The following is a 15524-nucleotide window of genomic DNA, read 5'->3' as shown; positions in this document are numbered from 1 at the left end:
TCATCATCTATTGAGATTCGAGACACCTTTATAGTTTATAATATTAGCTGAATGAATGAGCGTGGGCGCGCAAATGACTCTCGTGGGAAAACAAAGGCATGATTTTTCAAATAGCTAGAGAAGGATCAACTAAAGGATAATAGCCATTTCATTCATACCGCTGAGAAATACTGTTAGGAAAACTATTTGTGTCCTATATCAGCATTGCAATTGATTTGTTATGGCGTTTCCAAAGCTGCGTCAACAAGTTTTTTTCATTATGATAACTGTGTTTCTAATTCAAGAAATGTTTGTCATTCAATGTGCGAATGCAAACAATGTGGATTTGATGCTAAATCAACAACGATTACAAAATGGCGAACAAGAATTTCAAAAACTTCGCTCGCGAGCAATACATGGCCAATGTTGGGAGGACGCAATATCAAGACTTCAAGAAAGCTGCAAACAACTGACAGACATCGAACAGAGTCGACTAGCGGTTGCATTTTCAAACTGCCATTTTGAGAAGTCCGGTCTTATGACTTATCCATGTAGTGAAGAGGATTCGATACAAGAATGTACCGTCGAAATGGCTAAAAGTGTTTTAGCCTTTAACACGTACACCGAGTTTTACACTCATACCTACGATATTTGCTTTTATCTACAAAGTAAAGTTTGGCAACAAAAAACGCAAAATACAATACGTAAACTATCAAGCACTTCTAAAGAGGTTGCCAGTCAATTAGAAGATTCGTTGAATAATCAACGTCAAGTGTTGAAAGGACAAAAAAGCTCATTAGAAAATCAACAGGAAATGCTTAAGAATGAAGTGTATCTGAAGAACGCTTTGAAAAAGTCTGCAGATAGTGCAAAGGAGGCTTTTCATGATATGAAAACGGCAACCACCCAGCAGAAAGCTTTATTAATGGAAACTTTTGACAGCCTTTTTAAAGGTGTTGATAGAATAACCAAGCTACAGTCGATGCTTCTAGGGGAGTTCATGACTTTGCATTCTCTAGGTTTCTATTTGGTGTCAATTTTAGCTTGCTACATTATCACAAGTGCCCCACGAACATCTGCTGCGAGATTGTGGCTCTTTGGAGCCCTTTCGATGCATATAGTTTTCGAAAGATTGATTATTCGTTGGAATTTAACGGATAAAGAATCACAGGAGTCTGGTACTACCGCGGTAAGTTGCATAGAAAAATATTGACGATACCACTAGCGTAGCCACTCTACTTATTTAGTCCTGCTATGCCTTAATTTTTCGATATTCGCTTACTGTGAACACAACAGATTTCTGAAAAAAAGAAATGAATAATGACTAATAATGTAATGAAATGGATAATGATAATCTTGTGAAGTATACATAGCAGGTTATGTCCCACGAAACATAGTCAGACTCAGAATAGCACGTTCTTGGAGACTTTAACGGAACATTTAACTTCATTTCTGAAACAAAGTCTTTACAAAAGATTTTGTATTACAGACCGTGTCTTGTATATAAAAGTCTCGGTATCAGTGTGGCAGTGACTAGTCATGATGTATTGTGTTACAGTCTTATATTACAACTTTTAGAGCGACACCTCTATAATTTTCATTGTTTTAAAATTGTTAAGTCAACTTCTGTCACTAAACGAAGGTTGTAACCAAAATGTTTTAAGTGGGGGAGGGCACATTTGAAATATACGGACTCGTGGTCGTGATTGCAACTGATGTTTTGTAATATGCTATAAAGTAATAAAGACCTTTGATTAAGCCTGGCTCAACGTATGGTACATGAATTTTAAATGAGACTACAGAAAAACACGTGACTGAGTTCAATTGCACGGGCACCTTTTTTATTCTTGAATTTCACCGGAAATATTATTATATTTAGGAAGCAATTCATGGTTATCTTTGGATATTAAGGAAGATATTCGTTTTCGAATGCTTTCTTATTTTGGTTTATTTTGCAACTAATTACTGCGATTATGCACAAGTAAATTACATTATGCTGAGAGATATTCAAACCGAATTGAATAAAATGAAGAACAAAGGAATGGAAATTGGAAAAAGTCTAACGAATGGCATTGATAAATTCGGTGTAACCAAAAGGTAGTTTACACTGAGAAAATCCATACCACATAAAAGTCAGTAATATCTATTTTAAAAAAATGAACACTGTCTTTAATTTCAATGCTTTATTCTTTTAGCAGCGTGGTGAAATATTCTGCTATAGATTATCCAGATTTTTCATTACAATTACCAAACGAATCTTACATGTCTGAAGAAGAAACATACACTGACGACTGCACCTCAGACAGTGAAGATAGTGCATCTGATTCTGAAGATCCCACATTTATGTTCGATGCGATCTTAGTGGATGAAAACACCTCGGTAATTTTCTCATTTTGTTTGAAATGATTGCATTCTCATATTTTTTTGTCATTTGTAATCACATAATATCATTGCATGTAGGCGTTCGTTATCCACACAGATGTTATTGAATTTTTGTCTTAAACTGGTAGGGGCGGGGGGCGGTAAGCATGCCCACCAGCTGTCAATTTTTGGGGGGTTCTAGAAATCAATATTGGTGCCGATTTTTTAAATTGGTTAGGAAAATGCATTTAAAATAATGCAGTGATTTCTATTTCTGTTAACGAGTTGTGAGAAGATATGCATTTATCAATAGGCGCATATTATTCTGATCACTAGTTTAATGTCTTCGGATATGGAGCAGATTACTACAAATTTTTGAAGTCACTCGTCAGAGTTACCAAGGCCCTTGTATAAAACTGCTGATTGTTATTGAAAAAAAACGATTGTGATATTTGAACGTTCAAGTAACATTCGAAAACACGCTACACAAGCACACTTTGATTAATATGGGCACAACACGTGATATACATTGTCAAATTAATGAACGTTCAGTTAAGAATTTCAAAGTTAACTGTGCATGTTTTAAACCACTGTGCATGTTTTATTTTATTGAGATAGGGACTAAGTATAAATATATTATATTTTGCAAAGATACCGCACGAGGGATTTTATTCTTCTACGAAATTGTTATGAAATATAGATTTATAGTAAAGTCAATACCCTACTTATTTAACGAATTACTATGATATATTAATCTTAACACGGTTTTATATGCACATGAAAAACATGGGACTTGTACGAGATTTGAACTAACACCTCTCAAATCGCGTCCAAGTCACATGTTTTTCATGTGCATATAAAACCGTGTTAGGATTAATATATTATATATATTCTCTAATGATGGCTTTTGAATAAAATTAACGAATTAAATCAACCCAAATTTAAATTATGATGTGTTATAACGCCATCTCTTCATCAATACATTTATCATTTATGTCAAATCTTTCACCCAAATCCAGGAAAGAGTACTTCAGAGCTTCTAAATTTGGAAATTTCCCTGGAAAGCATCTCCTGGACCCCCCTACCGCGCTCGGCTCGGCCTTCTGTTCTCGTCTTCTAATTTTGATAACTAGGGCGCATTTTCATTAATGACAACCTCAGATGTTCCCAACACACCACTGAAACTAAAAACATTTTGCTTTCTTTTTTGTAGATTTCCAGCAACAATAACGACTCAAATATTCAAAATAAATCACGTGTGTATAATTTGCGACCTAGAAGTGCTATGACTAACTTCAATGATGTAAGTAATATGCTCCCCAATCCCAAAACGTTTTCCGACCTTATATTTCATCTTACACGAAGTAATGATATTCGTCCTTCCAAAATCTCAAGATGCAATGAGCTAATAAAAAATTCAGCGTTCAGTTGCGACGAAGATGAAACAGTATAGACGTTTTGGTAGTCAACTACCGATTACGCAAATCAGAATAGTTGTCATTCCACATTGTATTCATCTTGCGCACTTAAGGAACTCAATTTTATGTTTTTATACAACACATAATGTAATAAATGCCAATTGCCAACGAACATCGTTTAACTTATTTTTACAATCTTCTTACGTTTAATCACAAGGTTAAATAGTCGGAATGTTATTAAACAAAAAGATGATATCATAATGCTTTAACCAACAACTACAAACAATAACGACCTTATCTAACAACATTTGAGAAATTAACCTTCCACTCCTTTTCCTTATAAACGAGAAAAGTCTATTCAAAAGCAGAGAGCCTTATACGCTACAAATCTATGATATACCTATGATATAAGGTTCAAATCTATGATATGAGCCTTAATCTATGATAAACCTTTCACCTTTTAACTCTGCTATGCCGGTCACAAGCCCGGGACTTGTAGCGTATAAGGCTCTCTGCTTTTGAATGGACTTGTTTACAAGGAAGAGGAGTGGAAGGTTAATTTCTCAAATGTTGTTAGATAAGGTCGTTATTGTTTGTAGTTGTTGGTCAAAGCATTATGCTATCATTCTTTTTCTTCTTACGTTTATTATGTTTTAAAAATGAAAGTGTTTATAATACAAAAAATAGTATCCATAACTGTCGGAAAGAGCGAATCTAAAATGCAGAAAAAGACAACGTCAAAGATATATTTAGTCAATGTGAACATCAACTTATGTTATCTACAAGTGATGTTCTGCATAAAGAATTCTTTGAAGGTAGCCAGAAGCAGTAACTGTTTACATCAGAGAGATTTTGAAATAGTGATTGTCAAAAAATTGTCGATGTTTGCTGATTTGAAAGAAAGTGGAACCAATCTTTGCTATTAAAACGACAAAAATATTAGTTTATCATCGATGACTTTGATCATTTGGGCAATCAATTCAATAATACCAGCTCAAAATCCTTTCACGCCTCACTGAATCCCGGCTAGCCGAGATCATGTAAACAGACCTTATGCCGGTATACACATGCAGCTAAACTGATATAAAGATATCTTGCAGTAATTTAAGTATTTAACTCCTACAAAAAGATGGACAGTAACTTATAAATATAATGAAATAGCAGAAAAATGGAGTTCGTAGCTAATGGAATTGGTCCAACAGTTTACTAAAATGTCGATTCTTTCTGTTCATATGCAGATGATCAAACATTTATGGATGGTAACATGTTTAATCTAGTCATCTTTAACACTTTGGTGTTATTCATGCTTAAACAATATGATCATTTGACGAACCTTAGAATGTTTTGGGAGGTACAAAATGTTGATATACAACACATTAAGTCGTTTTCACTCTCATGCTGAGATTAATGATCCGATACAAACATTCAACCAAACAAAAAGCTTCGTTAAATGTTCACTCATGCACGCACGTATTATCTTCTCTCTTTATCTTATTCAAATCGGTCGACTTTGACCAGTTGGGATATTAATAAAATGATGCTATTTTATGATAATTTTATGATTCAAGGAAGAGTAATTTAATGTGTGAAAAACGCAAGGCATATAGTTTCATATAGTTTCTGTAAGAGCGAGTGTATAGCTACTTAATTAAAGTTATAACTTTTGCAATGAGATGGTTATCATTGGCTGACAAATATAAACGTTCATTAACTAAAGATGAAATGAAACAGCTCAAATTGGTGCAATAAACTTTGACGACAAATGCTATAGTAATGAAGAACAAATGTTGATGGAATATGTTATGCCAAAGTTCAAAATCTTTGCTCTTCGTTTTTCGTGCAGATAGTCGCAAACCGTTATGAATAGGTATATATGTAATCAGTTGTATTTGAAATTTTTGTGTCAAAAATAACAAACGAACTTTTAACTGGACTAACTTTAGATGTAGAACCATTAGATACAACATCTTCGTTTTAAACCACTCTAATTGCTGAAGATACAAAATGCTGATAGATAATGCAGCAAAATAATTTCACAATTATACTAAGGCCATAAGAAAGGTGTGCATCAACGTTTTTTTGGTTGAGCCGTAGGCAATGACTGTTTAGAGCATGGTTGGCTCTTTATCAAAAATTAGAAGCAATCTTTACTGAATTGACTTTTACAAGCCACAAAAACGTTTAAATTTCAAACAATACAATTATTCAAGTAAAGAAGAACATAAACGTCAATCCAACGTTAAGTGGGTGGTATTTTTGGTATTTTTATGCCAGGCTGATTTCTTTTGAAAGTAAAAGTGAAATTGCATTGCACAATATATGAATGTGGTCACCCTCCCACAATCAACGTAGGATTGACGCCAATAATCAACACCTTAAATTAATCGTTTGTCGTGCATTGTCTTTTATGTTTTCATTCCATTGAAATCGGTCTACTTTGACAAGACTGGGTGTCAATTTATTGGTGCCATATTATGGTATGAAGAATCATTTTTGTTAAAAAACAATTGCCCAATATAACATTCCAAGTATAGCCATTGAGTAAGAAATGATAATTTTTTTCAAAGTAACGTTTCGTTGTCAGACAAGTAATTAAAATAATCAAGATGGCTTCAGTGCATTTAGATGTATACAAAGATTTATGTATCCCACTATGTTTTGTGCTCTTTTGCACAACATTGTATATGTCCGTATTCTCATTCAGACCTATGTAGTTTAGTTTTTGTCCAATTCATCACACTTTGCAAAATGTGTTCATAAGAGTAAAATTTAGAAAAAACTTGTTTTCAACTAAATGTTTTAGAAGGTGAGAATGTCAGAAACTTGCATGCTTATGCGTAGTTGATGATCTAGTTAACATATCTAGCTATAGGCAGACTGAATGTAAAGAGGGATTGTCTTTGAATAGAAATTAGTAAAGTATAATAGATTACTGCTTAAACACACAGACATACACAGTCCAAACCAATGATTGTCCTTGTTTTGTTTCATTCTAAAAAAAGCAAAAAGCTTTGATAAATGCTTCACTACCTAAACTCTGCTTTCTGCTTTTCATCGCATTCAAATTGGTCGACCCCAGGCCAGTTGGAAAATCAATTCATAATACTTCCAGTTTACCATAGTATTTCTATTCGAGTGAAGAATAGTTACATTAGTGCAAACGAGTCTATTTACGATCAACAAATATTTATATGTTTGTGACCAGCATTTAGCAGTGATTTGGGAAGACCAATTCGCCACTGAGTTCATCACCAAGGAGACGTAAGCGCAATTGAATACAATAACACATACCAATACAGTTACTGCACATTACAAATCCATAGCATGAGCAAGTATATTCTCTATATATGTTGGAGAATACAAAACAAAAGGGATTTTCTCTTTAGCTTGCTTTGGTTTCACCTGACACTACTGCCTTACGCTTATGCATAGATCAAGTTGCTGTGCTCACGCTTATGTTGATGCTTGTGTTAGACGTTACATGGCATTCTTTTGTGTTTTCTTTTGTATTTGCTTGTCCTTATGCTTATGCTGAAAGCGAAAATCAGGCTTCATCGCCGCGTTATTTTTAAGGATTGCAGTTTTTAAGACGTTAGAAAATAAGGACTATCCAAAGTATTGTTCTAGTGGTTGTTGTGTAGCCAATGGACGTAGTGGAGGATGCAGGAGCTTTGAACTTATGAGTTCATGTGTCGTTCCCTGTCGACTGTTAATGTTGGGCTTTCACAGGAATGCTGATTTCTTAGCGTATTTTTTTATTTATTTTGTATTTTCTTGCAGTTTTTACAATCAACCTTTAGTCTGTTTCTGTTTAAGGCCAAAATTGTGGAGCGATTATTGGTACCCAGTTGTAGGGGAGATGGGTATTCAGATTGGTACCCAGTCTGAATATAGGGGAGATCAAGAAGATTGTCGACAGCAGGTGTATATTAAAAAATGTCATTTATGTAATTTATCAAGTATTTTCTGCTTTTCGTTTTTATCCCTATTAAGCATCGACTTTGAACAGTTGAGAAGAAATTAAATGGTGCCATTTTATGATAACTTAGCAATTCAAGAATCTTTTCTTAAGTGAAGATAGGCTCATTAAAAAAAATAGGTTTAAGTGCAAACTTGATTTCTTTCGAATGTTCTACACCAAGAAAAGAAAGCATTTATGTTTGAATAGCAGGTGAACTGGAAAATGACTGCACTTAACTCGCCAGACAAAAGATCATACATGAATAGTTGTGAACAAAACAGCAGCTGACGTTGCACTTCCATCGATGATCATTTTCTAATTGCCTTTCCTCAATCATTATGGTTTGAATGAATTGTTTGTAAACGTGGGTAGTGATTGGCTACCGTTTGCCACGGTTTTGCAAACATTAAAATGGTTAAAAAGCCTGTGAAAACTTGTTGACATTCAATTAGAACTGTGACTGCAGGAGATTTTGTATATTCGGCGTAGTGGGTAAGTGAAGATTTTATGTATTTAGTTTTCATTCATACGTTTTGCTATTATAACATTTGAAGTTAAGTGTTGACTTTTTGCAAACATGTTTTATCTTGATAGTCGGCAAATGAATTATAATCATTTATAGGGTTCATATAACAAAATGTAATTTTTTTGTCGGTAATTAGTATTACTCCTTCCATTGGCTGCCTCAATACAAAAATTGCTCTGCGGTGCTTGTTGGTCTTGCCATAAGTGTTTGTGTTGTTTTGGGTTAATTATACAGTAATATGACACAAAGTTGAATTAGCTTCAATGAGTAACCCAGCCTCACAAGCCAGGCGGCAGATATCTTACGCATACATGATTTGTTGGTGATATTGTCAAAGGTAGCTATTTAATGAGCAAATATTGTTGTGTTTACAAACTTAGTATGAAAATTGCATTTTATATTTTAGAACTACTGGCAAAAAATGAACACAGCCCATCTTCTTTCACTTCTTGTATTTGCTGTTATGCTTACCATGTTGGCAGCAAAACCCAGGTACAGCATTTACGAACGTGTAGCACGTTTAGAAGACTGGAAACAAAAAATGGAAGACTCTCCTCCATTAAAGGGGTTAAACCGTGAGGTACGTGTCAGGTCAATTTTTAATGCTGATAAAAGGTTTTATGAATTTTGTTGTCTTACTTTTTGTAAATTTCTTATTCCGGAAATAAAGGAGTGGTGCTACTGCTTGCAAATCTTGATTTTGAGAAATGAAGCATGTTAAGAGAAAAAACAAGGCGTTTAGCTCGTCTAGCAAACCTGCAAAGTCAAGTAGTGAAAAAATGCGATAGTTTTGCTTTCTCAATAAATTTAAGAGACAATACTATAGCCTAAGATGTTTAGGCATTAAGGAATAGAAAATCTAGAAAAAAGCAATTTCTGGTTAATTATTTATTGTTTTACGCAGAAAATGCCCAGTTGTGGTTTATAGCATGTAGTTCAGTTAACGCGTCTTTTACAGGGTGTAGGTGAAAAATGTAAGAAAAAGTGGTGAACCCACAGTAGGAAATAGTTCAGTTAACTCATTTTTTATAGGGTGTAGGTGAAAAATGCAAGAAAAAGTGGTGAACCCACAGGAGGAAATATACCGGTTTTAATGAAATGCAATAGAAAGTAAAATTTTGCCAACAATGTCCATCAACTGATCAAAAGACTTCGAACTTTTCGTATAATTTACGTTAAAAATATAAATAAAATACAATAATCTTACAATGATACAATTAATAATATAATGTGTTGCTAAAAACTTGCAAACGATCATCAGGAAAGTTCGAAGGACACTATTCATAAACAGGAAAAACGTGAAAGGTCTTTACATTATATTTGCATGCTGCGACGGTGCAGTATTAAAGCATTGTTCTACTTTCCTCGTCGTTAATTATATATTTTTTATAAAACAGTACGATGAGATTTTCAAAAGGAGTTGTGTCAGACTTGGTGGGACAGGCTGCGAAGCTAACGACGACAAATGTTGTCGCGAGGGTGATCCGCACTTTGGAAAAAAGAGAAAATGTGTAAATGTAGGAAGCTTTAGTGGTCCGTAAGTGTCGTAATTCATTTTTTATTTACAAAAATGGGATCATCCTCAATTTTATCAATTTGTTACCATGTAGTCTAAAGGATCGATTACAAATCACCAACGCGTGCATGTCACGTACAAATACTTTTTTCATCATGTTTACTTTAAACTTGTCGTCTTCAAATTATATTACATACAATCATACGCGTACGTGACGGGGGGCGGGAGAAATCGGGTGAAAATAGTTAATGCCCCCCCCAGGAAATAATAGCCCTTACGCCTATGCATATAATTCACTAAATTTTACTCAAATCCGAAGCACCACATCATGACTAATACAAAATCACCTCCGCTTTGCTCAGGACAATGAAACTCGTAATCTCATATTTGGGTTAGGTGTATCTTTGTAATTTAGACTTTCATCTATAGCACAGTTACAAATTTATTCATAAAATTTGAGAAAAATTTGGGAGCAGGAAAAAGTTTACCTTCTTGGATTTTGAAGGAAAACGCACAAATGAGAAAAATGGCGCTATTAAAACAAGTAAAGCAGAATCAATTTTTGTCAAAATACAAATGTACGGACTTTGATTATTTTTATCATCTGATGATGCATAGTTGTGAAAAAAGTGGAAACACGGTGTCATTCAGAATTAACGCTAAGTCTAGGCCGACATGTTTTGTAGTTTTAAGAGATTTCACGTGTGTCCATCCCTATGTTTGTTTAATAGCGTCTAGCTGTAGCCTGGTTTCCTAAGATTACGAGTTAAAAAAATGGAATTATACACCATAGCTTAATGTTTATGAAGTTTTCCGATAACAATGCATCGAAAGTAGTGTGATAGGTAATGGCTGATGACTTATTTGGCTAAAAACAAGGCTTCAAGAACAAACGTAATCACCAAGCACACAAACGTGTTTTGTTATTTTGTTGTTATAATTTACATTTTTATTTGTGAGATTGTAACGTGCTGTGCGCTTGTGGTTATTATACGATACAGCAAATATTCTGTCATTATGAAGTACACTATGCAACATCATTATTGATTTTTTGGAAATCTTTTGTTTTCACAATGATTTATCAACAAAAAATTTGCATATCGTGACTAAATAAACGGCTGGTTAGTGATTAATTTTAGAAATACATTTATTGACTACTTACATCATTTTTGTTCTTTTTTGTTTAGGTCATACAAATGCGTGGAGCCATAGATGTGTGCGTCCCTTCAAAACTGCACTTTTATATAATTTTTTTTTGTATTGGTGTACTAACAATTGTTAAAAGTACTTCAAGAATTTACTAGCTTTTTTATTAATAAATGTTTAAATTTGTTGAAGTGTCGTTGCCATATCTATTAACATTCAAAAAGGTGAACCATAGTACACAAATACAAGCCAATACTTATGAGTTTTACCCGTGTCTATAGGTGCTCATATGCTAATACGTTATGGCTCTTAAATGCCAATCCTGTACAGTTTTCATGAAATTGCCACTGATAATAATTTCACTAGCTGATACTGTTAAGGAAACTTCCATAAAGAAAATTTACTCATAATACCATCATCGTGTAAACAGCTTTCCAAAAAATTTTACTTGGTTTCAAAATCATCAGTCATTATCTTAACTTTCAGTAAAAGACTATGATATTAATTCAAAGTATGTTTCATTTCTTATGGTAACTTAAATGGCGTATTTTACCTTTATCTCAGTGGCTGACTCCGTGTTAGATAAAATAAATTACAACTGCCTATCGATTAGTACAGTTTCATTTTTTACAAATACATTTTGTGTTTTCAACTTTTTCAACTCTGTTGTAAACTTTCCCTTCATCTTTTCAAAAAAAATGAACAAAATATGCCCCATTTTTGGGAGGTAAACACAATTCAAATCAGGAGTGTTTAGCTTGATGCTTTGATCATGATACAAGATGGATGCAAAACTCGATAAAAATTGACAGCTTCGACACGTCTGGCGAGTGATTAAGTGAAGAAGAAACAAGACTGGACCAAAATAACTTTAAATTAAAACTTAGTAGTAGAAACACTCTTCAAGTATCGTGTTAAAAACAAAATAGTAAAACTAATACTGTGCTACTTACCGGAGTCAAGAAATGTTCCCTTTTCTGTCGCTATTTCAGCATCGGCAAACCACAGAAGTTGGCAGTTTAATAAATAAAATTTTAAAAAAGTGTTTAATATTTTGTTATGATTGAATGTTATATGCAGTGCGGTGTTTGAAATTAAATGAAGATATGATCTTCGCACTTTGCTGGACAATTTAAGCAATTGTCTCATGAACCTGAAAAATTCAGGTGACTCAACCGGATTCGAATGATTAATAGAATTATACTCGCAGTATTATGTCGAATGTTTGTTAACTTTTCCATCTTTTTAAAAGATGAAGATGTGAAGAAAAAGTGGGCTAACCTTCGTGACACGTTTCACCAGCAAAGACGGTCATATGAGGCAAAGCTTGCAAGTGGTGCTCCAGCAGTGGAGGAGCCAGTGTGGAAATGGTGGAAGTGTTTCCAATGGTTACATGATGTCACAAAACAAAATACGTAAGTCAGATACATATTCTCTTTTGCCTTCCATAATTTCTTTCGTCGCCATAAAATATTTATTTCACGAGTTAATTTGCGTTCTCAGGAGCAGTTCATTTTCCAATTTACCTGAAATTGAGCCTCGAGTTTCATCACCATGCAGCCATCCAAGTGATCAAACAAGTTCACCATATATTGCTGAATCGGATAATATGGAGGACCAGGAAGAAACATCCAGTGTCTCTGCTTATAATTCCAGTTGTAATTCAACCTTCACACCAAAGAGATCAAGCAAAAGAAAACGCAGTAATGCTGAGAGAGAAAATGCATTGCTGCTTAAAGGGGTGGCATCTGTTAACTCTGAACTTTCTAGCATGTCACAGATGGATTTTTTGACAGCCAAAAAAGTCAAAAATAAATAATGACGAACTTATTGAATCGCCAAAAGTACAAAGTTGGTAAGACTAGAAATTGTAAAACGAAGATTTCACTTGGGTGAATTTTTTGCAATGATGTTTTATAGAAGTTAAGTTGGTCGCTATCAAAACATGGTTTAGGTCTCTTACTTTCATCATTTACTATTTAAATTTTTGCTTTATTAATGGAAACTTTTGACAGCCTTTTTTAAGGTGTTGATAGGATAACCAAGCTACAGTCGATGCTTCTAGGGGAGTTCATGACTTTGCATTCTCTAGGTTTCTATTTGTTGTCAATTTTAGCTTGCTACATCATCACAAGTGCCCCACGAACATCTGCTGCGAGATTGCGGCTCTTTGGAGCCCTTTCGATGCATATAGTTTTCGAAAGATTGATTATTCGTTGGAATTTAACAGATAAAGAATCACAGGAGTCTGGTACTACCGCGGTAAGTTGCATAGAAAAATATTGACGATACCACTAGCGTAGCCAACCCACTTATTTAGTCCTGCTATGCCTTAATTTTTCTATATCGCTTACTGTGAACACAACAGATTTCTGAAAAAAAGAAATGAATAATGACTAATAATGTAATGAAATGGATAATGATAATCTTGTGAAGTATACATAGCAGGTTATGTCCCACGAAACATAGTCAGACTCAGAACAGCATGTTCTTGGAGACTTTAACGGAACATATAACTTCATAAAGTCTTTACAAATCATTTTGTATTACAGACCGTGTCTTGTATATAAAAGTCTCAGTATCAGTGAGTCAGTGAGTATTGATGATGTATTGTGTTACAGTCTTACATTACAAGCGGCACCTTTACAATTTTCATTGTTTTAAAATTGTTATGTCAACTTCTATCACTAAACGAAGGTTGTAACCAAAATGTTTTAAGTGGGGAGGGCACATTTGAAATATACGGACTCGTAGTCGTGATTGCAACTGACGTTAACGTTTTGTAATATGCTATAAAGTAATAAAGACCTTTGATTAAGCCTGGCTCAACGTATGGTACATGAATTTTAAATGAGACTACAGAAAACACGTGATTGAGTTCAATTGCACGGGCACCTTTTTTATTCTTGAATTTCACCGGAAATATTATTATATTTAGGAAACCATTCATGGTTATCTTTGGATATTAAGGAAGATATTCGTTTTCGAATGCTTTCTTATTTTGGTTTATTTTGCAACTAATTACTGTGATTATGCACAAGTAAATTACATTATGCTGAGAGATATTCAAACCGAATTGAATAAAATGAAGAACAAAGGAATGGAAATTGGAAAAAGTCTAACGAATGGCATTGATAAATTCGGTGTAACCAAAAGGTAGTTTACACTGAGAAAATCCATACCACACAAAAGTCAGTAATATCTATTTTAAAAAAATGAACACTGTCTTTAATTTCAATGCTTTATTCTTTTAGCAGCGTGGTGAAATATTCTGCTATAGATTATCCAGATTTTTCATTACAATCACCAAACGAATCTTACATGTCTGAAGAAGAAACATACACTGACGACTACACCTCAGACAGTGAAGATAGTGCATCTGATTCTGAAGATCCCACATTTATGTTCGATGCGATCTTTGATCATTTTGTTTGAAATGATTGCATTCTCATATTTTTTTGTCATTTGTAATCACATAATATCATTGCATGTAGGCGTTCGTGATCCACACAGATAGCCACATGTTATTGAATTTTTGTCTTAAACTGGTAGTGGGGGCGGTAAGCATGCCCACCAGCTGTAAATTTTCGGGGGGGTACAGAAATCAATATTGGTGCCGATTTTTGAAATTGGTTAGGAAAATGCATTTAAAACAATGCAGTGATTTCTATTTCCGTTAATGAGTTGTGAGAAGATATGCATTTATCAATAGGCGCATATTATTCTGATCACTATTTTAATGTCTTCGGATATGGAGCAGATTACTACAAATTACTACAAGTCACTCGTCAGAATTACCAAGGCCCTTGTATAAAGCGCTCGGCTCGGCCTTCTGTCCTCGTCTTCTAATTTTGATAGTTAGGGCACATTTTCATTAATGACAACCCCACATGTTCCCAACACGCCACTGAAACTAAAAACATTTTGCTTTCTTTTTTGTAGATTTCCAGTAACAACGACTCAAATATTCAAAATAAATCACGTGTGTATAATTTGCGACCTAGAAGCGCAATGATTAACTTCAATGACGTAAGTAATACGCTCCCCAATCCCAAAACGTTTTCCGACCTTATATTTCATCTTACACGAAGTAATGGTATTCGTCCTTCCAAAATCTCAAGATGCAATGAGCTAATAAAAAATTCAGCGTTCAGTTGCGACGAAGATGAAACAGTATAGACGTTTTGGTAGTCAACTACCGATTACGCAAATCAGAATAGTTGTCATTCCACATTGTATTCATCTTGCGCACTTAAGGAACTCAATTTTATGTTTTTATACAACACATAATGTAATAAATGCCAATTGCCAACGAACATCGTTTAACTTATTTTTACAATCTTCTTACGTTTAATCACAAGGTTAAACAGTCGGAATGTTTTTAAACAAAAGAATGATATCATAATGCTTTAACCAACAACTACAAACAATAACGACCTTATCTAACAACATTTGAGAAATTAACCTTTCACTCCTCTTCCTTGTAAACGAGAAAAGTCTATTCAAAAGCAGAGAGTCTTAAGCATTACAAATCTATGATATACCTATGATATAAGGTTCAAATCTATGATATGAGCCTTAGTCTATGATAACTTTCACCTTTTAACTCTGCTATGC

General features: G+C 34.1%; 2 protein-coding genes across 3 annotated transcripts; both read left to right on the top strand.

Annotated features, from left to right (window-relative positions):
- The first annotated feature begins 220 nt into the window (after positions 1 to 220).
- LOC124447094 lies at positions 221 to 3793 on the top strand. Its single transcript, XM_046997992.1, has 4 exons — positions 221 to 1168; positions 1859 to 2076; positions 2175 to 2358; positions 3554 to 3793. Exons 1-4 carry the CDS (start codon positions 221 to 223, stop codon positions 3791 to 3793), a joined length of 1590 nt encoding a protein of 529 aa, XP_046853948.1.
- A 4246-nt stretch (positions 3794 to 8039) lies between these two features.
- Positions 8040 to 11098, top strand: LOC124447058. 2 transcript variants are annotated; one of them, XM_046997960.1, is made up of 5 exons: positions 8166 to 8211; positions 8480 to 8582; positions 8652 to 8825; positions 9643 to 9782; positions 10949 to 11098. In XM_046997960.1, the coding sequence occupies exons 3-5, from the start codon at positions 8667 to 8669 to the stop codon at positions 10971 to 10973; spliced, it is 324 nt and encodes a 107-aa protein (XP_046853916.1). In that variant the 5' UTR covers positions 8166 to 8211; positions 8480 to 8582; positions 8652 to 8666; the 3' UTR covers positions 10974 to 11098. The 2 variants fall into 2 exon arrangements, with proteins under 2 accessions (XP_046853915.1, XP_046853916.1); XM_046997959.1 differs by lacking the exon at positions 8480 to 8582 and having other exon boundaries at positions 8040 to 8211.
- Positions 11099 to 15524: the final 4426 nt, after the last annotated feature.

Source organism: Xenia sp. Carnegie-2017, unplaced genomic scaffold (assembly GCF_021976095.1).
Source record: "Xenia sp. Carnegie-2017 unplaced genomic scaffold, XeniaSp_v1 HiC_scaffold_22, whole genome shotgun sequence".
NCBI lineage: Eukaryota > Metazoa > Cnidaria > Anthozoa > Malacalcyonacea > Xeniidae > Xenia > Xenia sp. Carnegie-2017.
The sequence above is the reverse complement of the archived record's forward strand: the minus strand, read 5'-3'. Positions and strand labels throughout refer to the sequence as shown.

Coding starts and splice junctions, on each gene's coding strand:
- LOC124447058 (XM_046997959.1), top strand. CDS start 8,667: ATGAACACAGCCCATCTTCTTTCACTTCTTGTATTTGCTGTTATGCTT. Junction 8,826..9,642: donor TAAAGGGGTTAAACCGTGAG/GTACGTGTCAGG, acceptor TTTATAAAACAG/TACGATGAGATTTTCAAAAG. Junction 9,783..10,948: donor GTAGGAAGCTTTAGTGGTCC/GTAAGTGTCGTA, acceptor TTTTTTGTTTAG/GTCATACAAATGCGTGGAGC.
- LOC124447094 (XM_046997992.1), top strand. CDS start 221: ATGGCGTTTCCAAAGCTGCGTCAACAAGTTTTTTTCATTATGATAACT. Junction 1,169..1,858: donor AGGAGTCTGGTACTACCGCG/GTAAGTTGCATA, acceptor TATTATATTTAG/GAAGCAATTCATGGTTATCT. Junction 2,359..3,553: donor TAGTGGATGAAAACACCTCG/GTAATTTTCTCA, acceptor TCTTTTTTGTAG/ATTTCCAGCAACAATAACGA.